The sequence below is a fragment of the Anastrepha obliqua genome, chromosome 5 (genome assembly GCF_027943255.1).
Source record: "Anastrepha obliqua isolate idAnaObli1 chromosome 5, idAnaObli1_1.0, whole genome shotgun sequence".
In the NCBI taxonomy this organism is placed as follows: Eukaryota; Metazoa; Arthropoda; class Insecta; order Diptera; family Tephritidae; genus Anastrepha; species Anastrepha obliqua.
In genome coordinates this window covers 103,742,229-103,758,520 of record NC_072896.1, presented here as the reverse complement: position 1 = coordinate 103,758,520, position 16,292 = coordinate 103,742,229, and the positions used below count along the sequence as shown (strand labels likewise).

The following is a 16,292-nucleotide window of genomic DNA, read 5'->3' as shown; positions in this document are numbered from 1 at the left end:
GTGATATGTAATTAAAAGAACGCACTTGTTCTCGGGGTGAGTTTTTGTGCACGGTGAAAGGCATGCGGTGAGGGATTCCGTGCGGTGTTCACTGTTTTCAGCATTAATATATTTCACAGCATGAATTGCCAACTTCATTCAATTTGCTGTCGCGATTGGCAATTTCATTGAAATTGACCATTGGAAATAATCAAAAATCTAATGTCGAAACGTTAAGTTACGCGGAAGGGCACATATTTATTATCCCTGCATATTTATTGGGGGAATCACCGCAATTTCGAAAGTGTATAATTATACCAAAATGGTTGGTAAGTCCTCCGTTTCGGCATTACAGGAATATTGTGCTAAAAACAAGGTACAGCCACCAACCTACGAGTACGTTGACGAGGAAGACGGTAGTTTTACCTGCCAGGTAATATTTACGCTGCCGTAGAACACGGACTACTATATATTGTGCATTATTAAGTGCGAAAAATCTCATCTGATCTATTAAAAGATTTCCTTTATGGACACCGTCGCCGAGGGTAGAGGTCGGTCTAAACGAGATGCAAAACACCAGGCTGCCGCTTCAGTCATAAAACGTTTGCGACTCAGCAACATGCCACAACTCGTCGAGGATTTCCATGCTGACATACCAACTACTGACGTCATAGTCCAGTTGCGTGATTATTGCGTACAACACCAAATGCCGCTACCCACAATCGAAATTGTACAACAGGCCGGCACACCAGATGCGCCAGAATTCACTGCGTTATGCACAGTTGCTTCAATACGGCGTTATGGAGTTTCAGAAAAGAAAAAGGATGCACGACAGAAAGCCGCTTATGAAATGCTACGTATAATTGTTGATGTAAGTGGGTTAATGATATGCAGGTAAATGACTTAATTTTATATTCACTATTATTGTATATATAGGATGTGTCTAGATTGGAGCATCAAATGCAAGTAGCTACGTTACAAGATGCACAAGAAGATATTGAAGCGGAACGTTATAAAAAATTTAAAAGTTATCGTGAAATGACTGAATCCAGTACCGGTGAAATACCAGGGGTCTTACTCTGTGATCGACACAATTATTTCAAGAATTTTTATACCGAATTGAAAAACGCAGCGTATAAAATAATTTCTAGTACTACATACGAGAATGAGGAGGATCAGGTAATTGATTTACTGGAAGCGCTAAAAATCAAACCAAAAATTTCGGAAATGCACTCATCGGAAGGAAAAGCCATGTTGTTTGTCGAGATGAACTGTGACTTTGATGTTGTATTCGCTGGATCGCCGAGCAAAGTGTACAGAGATATTATTGATTATTTCAAAGTGATGCTATGAAAAATAATTTACGAGAATAAGAGGAGTAACTATTATCACAATATATGAATTCAAAAAAAAAAAAAAAAAAAAACAAGCTCAACGGATGCTTATTGAATGAATTAATTAAAGGGAATTGTTTCATGTGATTATTAAAATGTACCAACAAACGATTATAATTTAAATTATTTTTTTTCTTTAATTACATGCTCGTGTACTTCGTAGACCATAAAAAATTAAATAAGTTATTGTTTGTTTAAACTTAATTCTAATATCTCACGACCTACGCCATCCGTACTAGTCCAGACTATTTTGCATTGGAATCGTTTATCTGCTATAATCAAGTCCTCAAATTGCCTTAGTCCTCCACCAACACCAAAATAGTATGTTTTTGCGGCAACTAGCACTACACCGCCTGGACTTAGTTTTCTGTATAATGTCTCCAACAGCTTTTGCTGATTTTTAGGATTGTAAATTGTCTCTGATGTTAGTATAAAATCGAACTTATCCGTTGTGCATTCTCCGCCTTGTGAAGTTAGGTCAGAGTATTTTCGCCAATCACCAGAGTAAAATTGCAAACTTTTACTCAATGCGTCAATTTCATTCCGTTGAATTTGTTCTGCATTCGATATATCTGATTTATCAGCATCAGATTTCACCCTGGCTACATTTAACAGAACATTTGGTATGGTAATTTGTGTCAAAACATCTTTATTCTATGAAAGATTTTATTTAGCAAGTTAATTTTCTTTTTTTAATTGTACTCACATAATCTTGAAAGTGCACTGTTGAACCACACTTGTACGCATAAATACCAAGCAAACCAGCGCCACAGCCTAGATCCAACACCCGTTTTCCGCGCCACTCTTGTGGCTTAAAAGTTTTTACTAAGTATTGCAGAAGGTCTTCTGTGCACTCCCAGATTTTCGCACCACCTATGGATTTAAGTTTAAATCTGTACATTCTCCTTTAATATTATTCATATCTAGAATTTCTTTACCTTCATAAATGCCTGGAATGAGGTCAGAATGTTTTTGCTCGGCTTTGCTAATACCTTTATTGTCTTCACTATTGCCAGTTATGTGATCTAATAGAAATTTTGTCATAATGTGTTTTATGGAAATATCGCCAATATTTAATATTCTCGCATTTAATTTATATACATCTAAGTTTTCCAGTGTTTCAATGCTTAAAGGTACATTTTCTGCTTCGTACCATTCTTCAGGTTCATTGCTCAGCTCATTTTGACTGGAATCAAACTTTTGAATAAACAGGCGAACAATGCTTTGGTTATACATACATACCTCGTAGTAGGTATTAAGTTCAATTCCTTTTCATTATTTTTTCTACTGAAAGGATTGTCATTATCAATATCAACATTAAAAGCAAATTTAAACATTTTGTAAATAAAATCCGGTTAGCTCAACAAGATTTTGTGGAAATACGTTTTTCTATTTGGTAAACAAAACAACTTGTCGGTAATAACCAACACGTGTGGTCAGCGATGCCATACTAGAAACTCGATCAAAATAATGCTCTGTTTCCATAGCACAGAATTGGCTCTCCCATTCGTAATTCACTTCACAATTATATTTCTAACTAGCACACCCGGCCCGCTTCGCTGGGCACACTAAAATAGAATAGATATGGTTTAGAACAGAAAAGATATGGTTTTCATATTATTTATTTCTTTATTCTTTATTCAAGCGCTTTGGCATAAACAAAATTTTTTGTTTTTCTATTTGTTTTTGAGTAAATATCCCTACTAATATATAATATTATAAATGTGAATGTAAGTTTGTTTTTGTTTTGTTTCTTTGAATAAAGAATAAAGAAATAAATAATATGAAAACCATATCTTTTCTGTTCTAAACCATATCTATTCTATTTTAGTGTGCCCAGCAAAGCGGGCCGGGTGTGCTAGTAAAATATAAATTGAAAATCAGGAAAAAAGAAGATTGTTTTTGAATTTCAAATCAACGCAAATGAATAACTAAGAAACAATCGTCTTTTTTCCTGATCATCCATGAATTTTCCGTTTCAATTTATATGTTTTATTAAGCATTGGAGTTTTTTTAACCATTATCCATTTATATTTTTCAAAAAAAAGCAAAAACGAAAAAAATTTTTTTTTCCACGAACACATAATTTCATTTGAACATTCGAATTTCACATTAAATTCTCAAATTTCGTAAGAAATTATTCACTGTTCCAAAATCCACTTCAAAAAAGTTCACAAACAATTTTTACACTTTGCACTTACGTCTTCTCCTTATGGCATCCAAATCAAAAAGAAATATTGACACATTGTAACTCACACTGTCAATTTGACAGTTCAGTTCCGCCCCAAGCGTTAAAAAAGTAAACGACATTATGGCTGGTTCAAAAGAACGCTGTACGCGTTGCCAGTGTTCCGAATTACAACCAAACTTTACGAAACCCATTTTCAATACTTACTTAACAATGTGTGTAAGTTTGGTTTAATTCGGTGCAAAGACACGGCGGGTCCACGTTTTGGCATATATTTCGAGACCCTAGTCATCAATAGGTATGAAAATTACCCCGTACTAAAGCACTTATCAACAGCTTTCATTTGATACCCATATTGTACATACACAACCAAAGGTTACCCGGGTCCACGTTTCGACCTATATCTCGAGACCCCAGTCACGGAGCGGCATGAAAAATACTCTGTACTAAAGCATTCACCAACAGCTTCAATTTGATATCCATATTGTACAAACACATTCTAGGGTCCACGTTTTGGTCTCTATATCGAGACCCTAGTCACGGAGTGGCATAAAAAATACTCTGAACTAAAGCATTCACCAACAGCTTCCATTTGATACCCATATTGTACATACACATCTGAAGGTTACCCGGGTCCACGTTTTGACCTATATCTTGAGACCCTATCCACCAATAGGTATTCAAACTATACGGAAATCATCTTCAATACCTAATTAACAATGTGTGTAAGTTTGGTTTAATTGGGTTCAAAGGCACGGCGGGTCCACGTTTTGGCATATATTTCGAGACCCTAGTCATCAATAGGTATCAAAATTACCCGTATTAAAGCACTTATCAACAGCTTTCATTTGATACCCAAATTGTACATACACAACCAAAGGTTACCCGGGTCCACGTTTTGACCTATATCTCGAGACCCCAGTCACGGAGCGGCATGAAAAATACTCTGTACTAAAGCATTCACCAACAGCTTCAATTTGATATCCATATTGTACAAACATATTCTAGGGTCCACGTTTTGGTCTCTATCTCGAGACCCTAGTCACGGAGCGGCATGAAAAGTACTCTGAACTAAAGCATTCACCAACAGCTTCCATTTGATACCCATATTGTATATACACATCCGAAGGTTACCCGGGTCCACGTTTTGACCTATATCTCGAGACCCTATCTACTAATAGGTATCCTATGTTACTTCTATCACCTCCAAAAACATGTGTACAAAGTTTCGTAATAATCGGTTAAGTAGTTTTGGCGTGAAAGCGTAACAAACAAACTTACATTCACATTTATAATATTAGTAGGGATGTCTGACGGTAAAAGTACGTTCACATATGCATGAATTACCCTTAAATCCACAAAATTAATCTACCCGTTCACATATGGCAGATTACCTGCAAAATTGACAATTATCTGTCAATACTGTTGTGAAAGGTTTTTCCTCAAATTCGGTGTTTTTGGTTTGTTTAATTATTGCTAACGATATGAAGAAAATATAGGGTGATCAATTAAGAGGAGTTTTTTTCATTTGCGTTTTTTTACAGATCGCGCGCGAGTTGTGGCAAACTGTCATCGTGGATTTGTTGAACAGCGTTTGGCATTTCATCATGGAAAGACTCACACCTCAACAACGTCTACAAATTGTTCAACTGTATTATTAAAATCAGCGTTCTGTGCCATACAGCTCGTGAAACAATGACTTTATTGAGAAGTCATTTCGGAGAGCAGCTGATTTCACGTTTAGGACCTGTGAGTTGGCCACCAAGATCTTGTGATATCACACCTTTGGACTTTTTTCTTTGGGGATTCGTGAAGTCCAAGGTCTATGCTGATAAACCAGCTACGATTGAAGCTCTGGAAGCCAACATTACGACATACCAGTCGAAATGCTCGAACGAGTGATTGAAAATTGGACCTTCAGAATGGACCACCTTAAGCGTAGTTGCGGCCAACATTTGAATGAAGTCATATTCAAAAAGTAAATTTCAAAGAATGTCCTTTCAAATGATAAATAAAGGTTTTGAACATAATTTACATTTTTTTTTTTTAACTATTGAAAAAAGCACCTCATGATTGATCACCCTATACAAGGAGAAGGAATAGCTAATTTAATTGCACAATTGGCGGCTAATGCTGCTAATAATAAACAGTTGGAGGAAATCCGTAAACGACGTTGACTGAGGTTTCAAAAAATTATGGCAGCAATACGCATTCGAAATTCGATATTACATTTTATAATAAGTAATAAGAGGACACACGATTTTTTTCTGTTATATGAATGCATAGTTAATAATATCTAACAAACATTTTATTAGAATTATTTCCACAAAAATGTTTTCTTTGCCGGCATCCATTTTATTTAGTTTTTACTTTGACGTTTGTGAAGAATTACACGCGTAAAAATAATAATCTATCACACAGGAAACAAAGGGTTGTATGCCAAAAAGTATGGTTATTCTCTAGGATTATTTTATAATCTCAGGTTTTGGGAGAGAAGTTTTGTATGGGAAATCTCGCTTTTTAATTACGGATTGAGAGCTAAGCACGAAAAAGTAGATCATCTACTTATATGTGAACGTATTATAAGATAGTTTTTATTGCATTCGCCTTGGAATTTCCGTGCAAAGAACAATTCGTTTGAAAACAAATGTACGGTTTGCTTTCGTAGAAAAAATAAAATATTACGCGGAGTACATTTTTAAATTAAAAAAAAAAATTTAGGGTTAAGTCTATTACATTTTGTACCGAAAGATTTCGCCAATTTGCTCGTAATTTTTTTCCGCCATGCATAGTTTTTGGCGATTTTAAATAAAAATTAACGGATAAGATTTATAATGCAAAACATTTGGAATGTTGTGAAAAATAAAATAACGAACACTGCTCAGTCTTCCTCATATGTATTTCTACATTGGTATGTAGGAATTTCTGTTAAACAATTTAATTAATTTGTTTGCACAGCAAACATTTCGCAAACAATTTTTTGTTAGCGTTTAACATGAATTCAATTCATTTTGAATATATGTTGTATGTATTTGAGTTAAAAATTTTCATAACATACCTTTCATTTGGCTAATTTTTCGATATTATCGATAGTTTTTCGGAAAATTACTAATCGATTGATAGTCTGATAACAACGATACTATTACGATAGTAATTCCAGGAATTGCGAAAACCATCGATGGTGTGACTATTGATATTTTCCCATGCGAATATCACTAACACAATCTCAGTTTTTTCATAAAGAAGCCACTTGGTGATCCAAGTGACGTCAACCCATCAACCACAGATGACCCATTAACTAATTCTGTCAAATTCACAGAGACGAATAGCGGCCTGCTATGTACACCTCTAAAAATCCTTTCACCATGCTTGCTATCAGCTGATTGTCTCTATTGGTTTCCACCACTAAATTTGGTGAACTTCTTGTGCATGTAAGTTAGTGAATATCCGAACCGTCTCAAGTAACAAAAATTGACTCTAGCATAAAATTTCAAATTTGATGACTTAACGACTGTTATAAATTACTGAATATCAGCAAAATTACATCAGTCGATTTTGTTTGTAGGTGTTTATTTGATTAATGCAATATTTACTAAATAATAGTTTCATTTTATTTATTTTGCAACTAGTTATACTTTATGTATTAAGCGTAAACACACACACAAATTACTTGTTTGCTTGTAAAACTTTGCAGTTAATTTTCTATTTATTTACGTTTTCTAGTTGCTTTCATAAACTTTTATGCCTGTAGTAACAATTGCTTTTAGAATTTGCTTATACTTTTCACAGCAACAGATGCATATACATATATATATTTATGAATTTCGAGTACAAGCGTACATAAAGATAGCGATGTAATAGCACAAAAAAAGAACGAAATTATAGTAAGCGGTAATATTTTTTTATAGTTTTTTTTTTCAGTAACACGAGCACATTAAACCCGTCTGGAATGAGGCTGCAGATATCAGCATATCACAGATGAATTTATGTGCATTATTTGGTAAAAAAATAACAAAACATTTTTTATAGTAACATAACTACTTTGTTTAGATACATAAGTTTCGATTATTTACGACGTTCATGGTTTCAATATTTGTATATTTATAATTTTATTTTGTTTGCTCTGTAAACCACTTATGCTGGGGAGTTTCTCTTCACATAAACGAGCTACGCAGTTTTTCGATTATTAGTTCAGTATATTAACAGATTTTAAATTAATAATTTTTTCTAAGTCTGAAATTTCAGCTAAAACATGTTTAATTTGTTATTAGAAAAATCATATTTGGATGTTTTTAAAATAGAGGCTGATAAAGGTTATATTTTAATTGCTCTTTTTGCTGTATTTCTATATGGCAAAAACATGGATAAAACGAGCAGTATTTTTAAAATCCTCAAATATCTCAAAAGTTAACAAATATCCCCGCCATCATCTAATCGTACAGCACATTTATTTCAATCAGCTACTCGAACTAATAAAAAAACTGCATCTACATATATTGGACTAAATACACTTCAAAAAATTAATCCATATCAAATGTAAGCGCAATTTAATTAATCGAACGTCGAAATAGTACTAATTCAATTGGTGTTTGCGTAGAAATGTGAAAGCTGTTCCAAAGCACCAATGCGCAACACTAGCCAACCACGCAGCAGCAAAGCGTTGTACAGAACCTATGCAAACCTTTTTCTTGCCTGCCCTTACAAGATAACTTATAACCATGCATATTTCGCATTATTGCTCAATTACGGTAACCTCAATGGGCGGTATAAATTTCCACACATGCTCCTGTTGTTCATGATAGCTTGCCGTGCTGCCAACAATTTCATTAATTTGCAAAGCTGGTGCAGCACCACTATCAAGCGTTTGAACGCCAGCTGGTTGCACTGCTGGAGGTTGGGGCTTAGAACAGCACTGTATACTTGCCTTAAAGCGACCGGGCGTAAAGAAGATCACCGTGCATTCGTGTTGAATTTGTGCGTGTTTCTGAAGAAGCGGTATGGAAACTCTGTATGTGAGAAGGGCAAAAATGTTTATACGTATGCACGCGTAAAAATATATAGGTGCATTTTTATATTACCTATTAGGCCCGGATATTGCAACGCGCGTATCCAAATTGTAATTTTCCATGCCATTCAAGTAGTCCTGATAGAACTTGATGGTGAGCACGAGATTGCGCAACGGTTGTGCTGACTGATTGCAAACGCTTACATTGAGCACGGCGCTTTGGCCAGCGGCGCATACAATTTCCGATTGCGGCTGGACGGGTGTATTTTGGAAGGAGACCACTAAAATATAAAATAAATTTAAAAAAAGAATAAAAAAATATTGAGCAAATGTTCGATTTTTTTTTCTTTAAATAACTCTTACTCCATTGAAGGGGCGATACGGTTGTTAAATCAATCATAGCAGATGTCAGTACGATACCGTGCAATGACGCTATACCCTGTATATCAGTACCCGTGAGCAGCCAACTAATTTTTACACGTTCTGCTATGTGTTCCGAGCATAGTTTACTAATACTGTCGCTAAATGAAAGTAGTTGTGTGCGGTAACATAGGTCTGGAGAATATATACACAAGACATTCGCTCAGTTACATATATAAATATGTATGTAGGTATATTACAGTTCAGCCAATGCAGGCACATTTTAATACCTTTTTCCATATTTTCAGCATATTCCGCTTCACGCGCCGCTACCACTTGTTCTAGCGAACAACGATCGACTGGTATCGGTACACGACAACTCTCTTTGGCCTCGATCAGTATACTCTTGTTGTTGGTGTAGTTAAGCGACATTTCTTGAGCAGTCAAATTGGATACATCCAGCACCAAATAGAATTGCGAGGGACTAAAAAAGAAATGTAATTGCGGCGTTACTGTACATTTAATGAAGGTGGGAATTTTTTATGGGTATGAAAATAATGGTATTACAAAGCGGGCTGGTTTGTACTTAATTATCAGTTAGGACGATACTGAAATCTGCATATATTTTTTAATTTTTTTTATTTTTATAGCCGATGGCACTTCTACGCAAGAATATTCTAATTTTTTTTCATTTAACGGTTGTTTGGAACAATCTAACATATACATAAGCATACGTATGTAGATATGTAAATACAAATATGTTCAGTGTAGAATACCTGCCCTCGAGTTAAAACCATGGTCTACCGGTACCAAATTTCTAACCCCTCTTCGAGTTTTAAGTTGATTATATTTTTGTTTAATGTCAAGACTTGAAAGTCCGGGTTACTTTGCTGGGGCGACACACACTGGAGATTTTTGTACAGAGATGCGGAAAAAAGTATACATCACAAAAAATATTTACATTTTTATTACTACCGAAGTTGTATATATTTGTGTATGAAAAGAACATGTCTAAAAACTATTTTTTAAAAAAGTTTAAAAAATTTTTTTTTTTTTTTAAATTCATAAATTTTAATTTTTTTTTTATTAATATAAGCCAGCAAATATTTACGCACAGGATACATGTAAGTTCATAATTCTGAATTACCCTCAAAATGTCAAAACAAAATTAAAAGTGTTTCGTTATCATTATGCACACACTAGAAAGCGTTTAGTTATTATCATTGCTAAAAAATAATCAGTGGCGCCTGGTGGCACCTGCAATTGATTAAAACTGAAAGAGACGTTATTAAGCAACACGTTGATACTAGTTTCTGACCGTAGGTAAATGTAGCTCAACTTGCAGATCCAAGAATATGAAGGAATATGATTTTTTTTTTTTTCGTAAAATTAATTATAAATAAATAATCAAATGCTTTACAGCCTTTGTTCTTCCGGCTAAAATATATAAAAATATCGTACCCTAAATGAAAAATAAAAAATTGGAAGTCGGCTCAAGCAAAAAGAAAAAAAACCACCTTGGGCTTTGAAGTTTTTTCTTGGTCAGTTCAATACTATAAAAAAATTATACTTTTGACATATCTATAAAAAAAAAAACTGTAAGTCGGAGTTTAGTAATTCTTTTTGATTTTATTGTTGGTTCTATTCTGGAATTTAGAAATACCATTAAACATTGCGTAGGTGGTATGTTGCAAACTTGACTTTTTTCCGCAAAATCCCCAGTGTGCGACAGCCCCTGGTCGGGGAAAACCACAGTCATTCCCGTAACATAGAACAGTCTGCTATAGGGATGTAATCTGGTAGCTTGGGCAGTTTTAACCGCGTTATTGCTATGCATACTTCGTGATAGCCTTTACCTTTTTTATGGATATTCGCAACTTTTGCTATTCAGCAACGAGCAGGTCTACTCCATCCATAATTGAAATAATATATGCTTCGATTATCAGATTCTAAATCGAAAGCGGTCACCGTAGCCGAATGGGTTGGTGCATGACTACTATTCGGAGTACGTACGAATCTCCTTGAATTACTAAAATGAAGAAAAATGTTTTTCTAATAGCCGTCGTCCCCGGCAGGCAATGGCAAACCTGCGAGTGTATTTCTGCTATGGAAAAGCACCTCATAAAAAATATCTGCCGTTTGGAGTCGGCTTAAAACTGTAGGTCCCTTCATTTGTATAAAAATATCAAGACGCAACGGTACAAATAAGAGGAGGAGCTAGGCCAAACACCCAAAACGTTTATATATTTATGGCTTATAAATTATTCTTCGGAAAACAACTCGGCTTTAAAATATCGAAGTTTGCGAGAAAGGTTTCGCACTCTTTTCCTGTATATCAAGCTCATCTTCTTCCGATCTCTCCTCATTCTCAATCCATTTCTTATAGCACCAAATGTTTTTTTTAAGCTCGAAAGAATAGGTTAATACGCAGGAATAATGATTTTATTACTTAAATGCGACCCTATGTTGAGTAGTCTACGTAAAAAAGATGGGGATTGAGCTGCAAATCTGTTTCAATTCCTCTTTCAGAAGTCGAGCTTCATTTTTAACGTTAAAAGCCAACTCTTGCGCAAGATTATTGGCTGCCTTCATATTCATTTATCACAAGTTGGATTCGAGTTCTTCGATCCGAAAACAGTCACAAGCCACGTTGCATGAGGGACATTTGTAGGCCAACATCTGTTGCTGCATACTGCCATGTTTCTAAAAGAAGCCGAAGATATCCTTTATAGTTCATTGTGTGCTCTAAATCTTCTGCAGATTGAATTAAAGATTCCTTTCCTCCCAGTAACTAAGAGAAAGGAGGCGCTTTTCCAATTTCAGATGCATATGCTCAACTTCTAATATGACTTATAAAAAACCTCTATTAAAATATAATTTAATTAAAAATTCGTGGAAGAAAAAATAACGAGAAAATCAAGGTATACATTGCAATTGATTAATTAGTTTAGGCCACCTATGTAAAAAGTGTATTCTGAACTAAAAAAATTCGTTAAAAATAGTATTCAAAAATATTTAGAAGGTGAAATATTTTGTATTTGCCCCTAATATAGTCTTAAAAATCACTTACATTTCAGCTGGTAGCACATCCCAGCTCGTTATCTGTGCACTTGGCAACAATTCCAGATTAAACGATATTGCACATTGACGACAATAGCCTTCCTGCATACCCTCGCCGCCTGAATATTTTATTCGAAACTGTGCTTCAACATGTTGACCATAGCCCTGAGTACCTTGTGAACCAGCCACTGGCAAACTAAGCGCTGCTAATGATGGCGTTCCACCGGTGTTGGTGCCACCTGATGTAGATGATCGAAAGCTTAGATTATTTGGATCATGACGTCGGTTGTATGACGATTGTTGTTGGTTAGGTGAACTAACGCGCGAAGGCAAACTGGCGTGACCCGATGATAGATTAGAATACTGTAAAGAATGTGGGCCACCACCAATCGTAGCACCGGGATAATCTGCTTGCAATGCAGCCGTTACTGTACTACTAGAATGCACCGATGCGGCGCGCTGACTCACTATGGGACAAACGAAGTCGGCTTCGCCATAAATATGTGCCGTGAAATCAATTGAGCTATTAGGTTGAATGGGGAGTTTTGACTAAAGAAAAAAGTACAAATTACCAAATTGAGCCTTTTTATTACGAAAACCAATACTCACTTGCAATTCTTTCTCATCAATTCTGAAGATTTTCTTCTGTACTTCTTGCTCTACGTTCGAATTGATGCTTATCTCTAAGTGTTCCACTGGCAGTGGACTCTCATTTGTGATGTTTATAATGCAAGACGACGACTCACCGTTATATAACGTTAAGCTGGCGGACGTAATGACAATGTCTGAGCTAGCCAGTTGACTGAATGTAGCTGTTTGTGGTAATGAAGTCTTGACAGAAATCCGTGGTAGAGCCGGTATCACATCCACTAAGTAGTTGGGCGGAAATTTGCGACCACGCATGTTTTTCAAACGACAATTCGACTTGACTCCAAGCGCATGCGTGCTATAACCCTGAATCTCCAACTGGCCGACCTCGATGGGTGTGCCATGTAGGGTGACAGTAGTTGGCACGTGCGGTTGTAGAATCACAGTTTGTGGCAACGATTCAAATACGATACCATTGGTCAATAAACGCATATCGCTAACAGTCAACTCGAATGGTAGTGGATTACGTAGTCGTATCGCTACTTCGCTTAAATTGTTTTGTACCCAGAAAAACCCTGCAAACGTATTAAAGATATTAATACTAATAATAAATAAAAAAATATGCAAAGTTAACTTTTGCATTTACCAATTTTATGCTTCTCGCGTTTCTTTTCCCGCCTATCCATCGAATTTAGGTGTATCGGTGTGAATAGGAAAGGTCCACTGTCCGCCTTGGCGATTTTTATTCGCTGCGGCCGCAAATGTGCCGGCAAATCCCGCACTACCAAATCAATGCAATACGGCAAATCTGTCAGATTGGCTGGCGGTATAACAGTGCCATTTTCTAGCACTAAAGGCACTGGTGAGCCTTCACACTGCGCACTTAAGTTTTGTAATTGCACAGACATTTCACTTTGCTCCGTCGGTGACATATGCGCCCATTGTGTCTGCAGCAAGAAAGTCATGTGGCGCGTAGCTAGCGCCGAATGCCCTAAACGACGGGCCGCTGCTATCACACCTTGCAATAAATCTATTTGCAGCGCAGGCCAACCTGCAGCATTATCGATCACCTCCATTGGGTCTAGCGAAAGTAGGTAACCAGAAAAACTCTCCAACATTAAGCGGTATGTCTGCGACCAATCGGGATTCGGATTGCCGTGCTGTACATATTTGAGTGCTGCTAGGCGTTGAAAGAAGGCTGCCTTGCGTCGATAGCCGATTTGATGATACAGCTCGGTAATCACCTCGAAACGTTTCACACGCTCTGGCTCACTTAAGCTCACATTTACATAGAGTATGTTTTGCAAAAACATGGCGACATCTAGAGGTCGATTCTGTTCTATGCAAATGCGTGCCGCTTTCAACGCTGCCTCCGTCTCTATTACAGCGGCATTACGGTATTTACTGTAATTAATAATTGAACGTCTATAGTAGCCATGAAGTTCATCTGGTTTTAGTATGTTGCCAGGTAATTCCGTCGTACGCGCACCATGCTGTGCTGCCGATATAGTTGATGTAGAAGAGGATGATGTCGGCGTACCGGATGGCGATGAGTTCGTTAATATGGAAGATACCGAAGAGCAGGATGAAGATGCGGATGCCATTTGCACTGTCGGGGTGACGGCATGAACGTCAGTGTGGGAATTGTGCTGTTGCTCGAACGAATGTACTTTTACTGTCATATCACTAGCCCGCCACTTTTCCGGTGTGCTACGCAAGGGCGATGATCCTAAGATATAAAAATATTTTTTTAAATACCCAAAACTTCTACAACTTCTACACTTATAATTTTTATTTTATTGACAATTCTGTTTTAGTAGGCTATTATTAAGGGCAATCATTGTAAAAATAACCTTTGGTCATTTGTTTGACTTTAATAAATAAATAAAACTTTATAAAAATTCGATAACTTACCATCTTGCAGTGACGAGTTTCGATGAAGCGTTTCATTTTCACGCAAATGTGGATATAAGAGTATTGCTGACGCTGAACATAAACCTTCTTCGGATGCTCCCACCCACAATGAATCGCCTATGGCACGCAAAGTTTCGCAAGCACTATGGTATAACCCTAATGCATCTTCAACGAGTCCTGCTTGAAGCGATAAATCGGCCAAATTTTTCGTGACTCGTCCAACACAGCGTTTCCGATTACTGCGCGAATCCATATCGAGTCCGACAAAGTCGCGTTTCTCGATAGGTGCAAGCAGTAAACTAACTTTTTCTACCTTTTCGCGTGATCTATCCAATCGTTTCGATTCCAATACCCAAAACAGCGAATGTATGAACTCAGCTATATGCGACTCCAAATCGCTACAAGAATCCTGTTCTCGGTAGAAAAATGCTTGAGCCTTAAAATTAGAGGGTGTGGTAAATTCATCTTGCAGTCGGCGATAAGGTTTTGCAACAACATTACAATTTACATTGACGTTATCACTTAATCGCGGAGAAGAAGAATCTTCGCTGTTCTGGTCGCCGCCAGCCGAATTTACTTTATCAGCATCGTTTGCTGGTGATGGACCAAAGAATATTGCACGCGAGTCATATAGTGTCCCACTGTAGCGCACTTTCAGAGATTCATGCTGCCTACAAAGCTCATTTAACTCCGTTTGACTGTCGAATTTGCCAATAGTTATCAATCCGATTAGACGACGATGAGTTTGAAAATCACCCCAATCATTATTTTCTACTGGATGGTCGTGTATGTAGCGTACCCAAATGTCACGAGTAATACCTGAGGAATCTAAAATATATAAAAAAAAAACAAATTATTCAAATTTCAAATATTCATTTTGATAATGGCAATAGGTTACCATTTATTTTCACATTGCTGACGCGGCGAACCTTATCAAACGCTTTCTGTAGCGAACGTGGTTTAGATGGTCCTACGCCTCGCAGCAGCACCAATAAACAACCATGATGTAGCGCATTTTGCTCGTAGTCAGGTCGCGACATAATGGTTTCGCTGGCCCCATGCGACAACATCAGTCCGACATTCGCACGCATTTATCCTTTGTTACTTGGAGTTCTATGCGATATCGAAATCATTTGTATGGGCGGAAAGATAGTGATATATGAATTATGTAGGAATTTAAAGTAACTGTTGAATTCGATGCTTAACCCCAATAAAATTTCTTCTAAATTCGCGAAGAGATTACAAAATGAATGGTTGCCAGTTTTCACTTGAGCAAAGTGCTTCTTCCATAAAACTCACACATGCACCTACGCCCCAACACTTTCACTTGCACAAAGTAATGTTTTCGTGGTATACTTCAGTTTTTACCATAAACTTTTCTCTTAAATAAACAAATTGTACAAAATTTTATGGGAATGCTATTAATCGTTGGTAAAATTGTTAAATTTAAATGAAACTATTATTTATTAAGATAATCAGTTTTTTTTATACACTGCCAATCAACGTCAAATATTTGTTGTATGTGAATTCGTTTCTTTCTTCAATTTGATGGTGCGTTCGGCCAGCAAACACAGGGCGTGCTAAAACTGAGAACTTTGTAACTGATGAAGTAGACAGTACGATTATACTTACTCATTTACCTATATTCAAAAATTAAATATAAATAATTATTCATTACATATTTTGAAATGAACGCAGTTTATTAAATAAACTGAGAAATTATAATCCGCGGAATACATTACCTTCTTATATCTATACACTTTTTCACCCTGCGTTTACTCGGCATGTTATCGGTTTGCTCACA

General features: G+C 36.5%; 3 protein-coding genes across 3 annotated transcripts; 1 reads left to right on the top strand and 2 right to left on the bottom strand.

Annotated features, from left to right (window-relative positions):
* Positions 1–131: 131 nt before the first annotated feature.
* LOC129248380 (interferon-inducible double-stranded RNA-dependent protein kinase activator A homolog) lies at positions 132–1,496 on the top strand. Its single transcript, XM_054887906.1, has 3 exons — positions 132–412; positions 497–850; positions 916–1,496. Exons 1-3 carry the CDS (start codon positions 302–304, stop codon positions 1,330–1,332), a joined length of 882 nt encoding a protein of 293 aa, XP_054743881.1. The 5' UTR covers positions 132–301; the 3' UTR covers positions 1,333–1,496.
* On the bottom strand, positions 1,470–2,800 carry LOC129248379 (histidine protein methyltransferase 1 homolog). Its single transcript, XM_054887905.1, has 4 exons — positions 2,616–2,800; positions 2,312–2,559; positions 2,080–2,246; positions 1,470–2,027 (listed from the first exon to the last, which is right to left on the bottom strand). Exons 1-4 carry the CDS (start codon positions 2,708–2,710, stop codon positions 1,557–1,559), a joined length of 981 nt encoding a protein of 326 aa, XP_054743880.1. The 5' UTR covers positions 2,711–2,800; the 3' UTR covers positions 1,470–1,556.
* A 5,192-nt stretch (positions 2,801–7,992) lies between these two features.
* Positions 7,993–16,010, bottom strand: LOC129247111 (protein brunelleschi). The gene is made up of 10 exons (XM_054886044.1): positions 15,788–16,010; positions 15,387–15,710; positions 14,489–15,316; positions 13,221–14,303; positions 12,596–13,149; positions 11,997–12,535; positions 9,217–9,410; positions 8,930–9,121; positions 8,640–8,847; positions 7,993–8,567 (listed from the first exon to the last, which is right to left on the bottom strand). The coding sequence occupies exons 2-10, from the start codon at positions 15,577–15,579 to the stop codon at positions 8,294–8,296; spliced, it is 4,065 nt and encodes a 1,354-aa protein (XP_054742019.1). The 5' UTR covers positions 15,580–15,710; positions 15,788–16,010; the 3' UTR covers positions 7,993–8,293.
* Between the last annotated feature and the right edge of the window lie 282 nt (positions 16,011–16,292).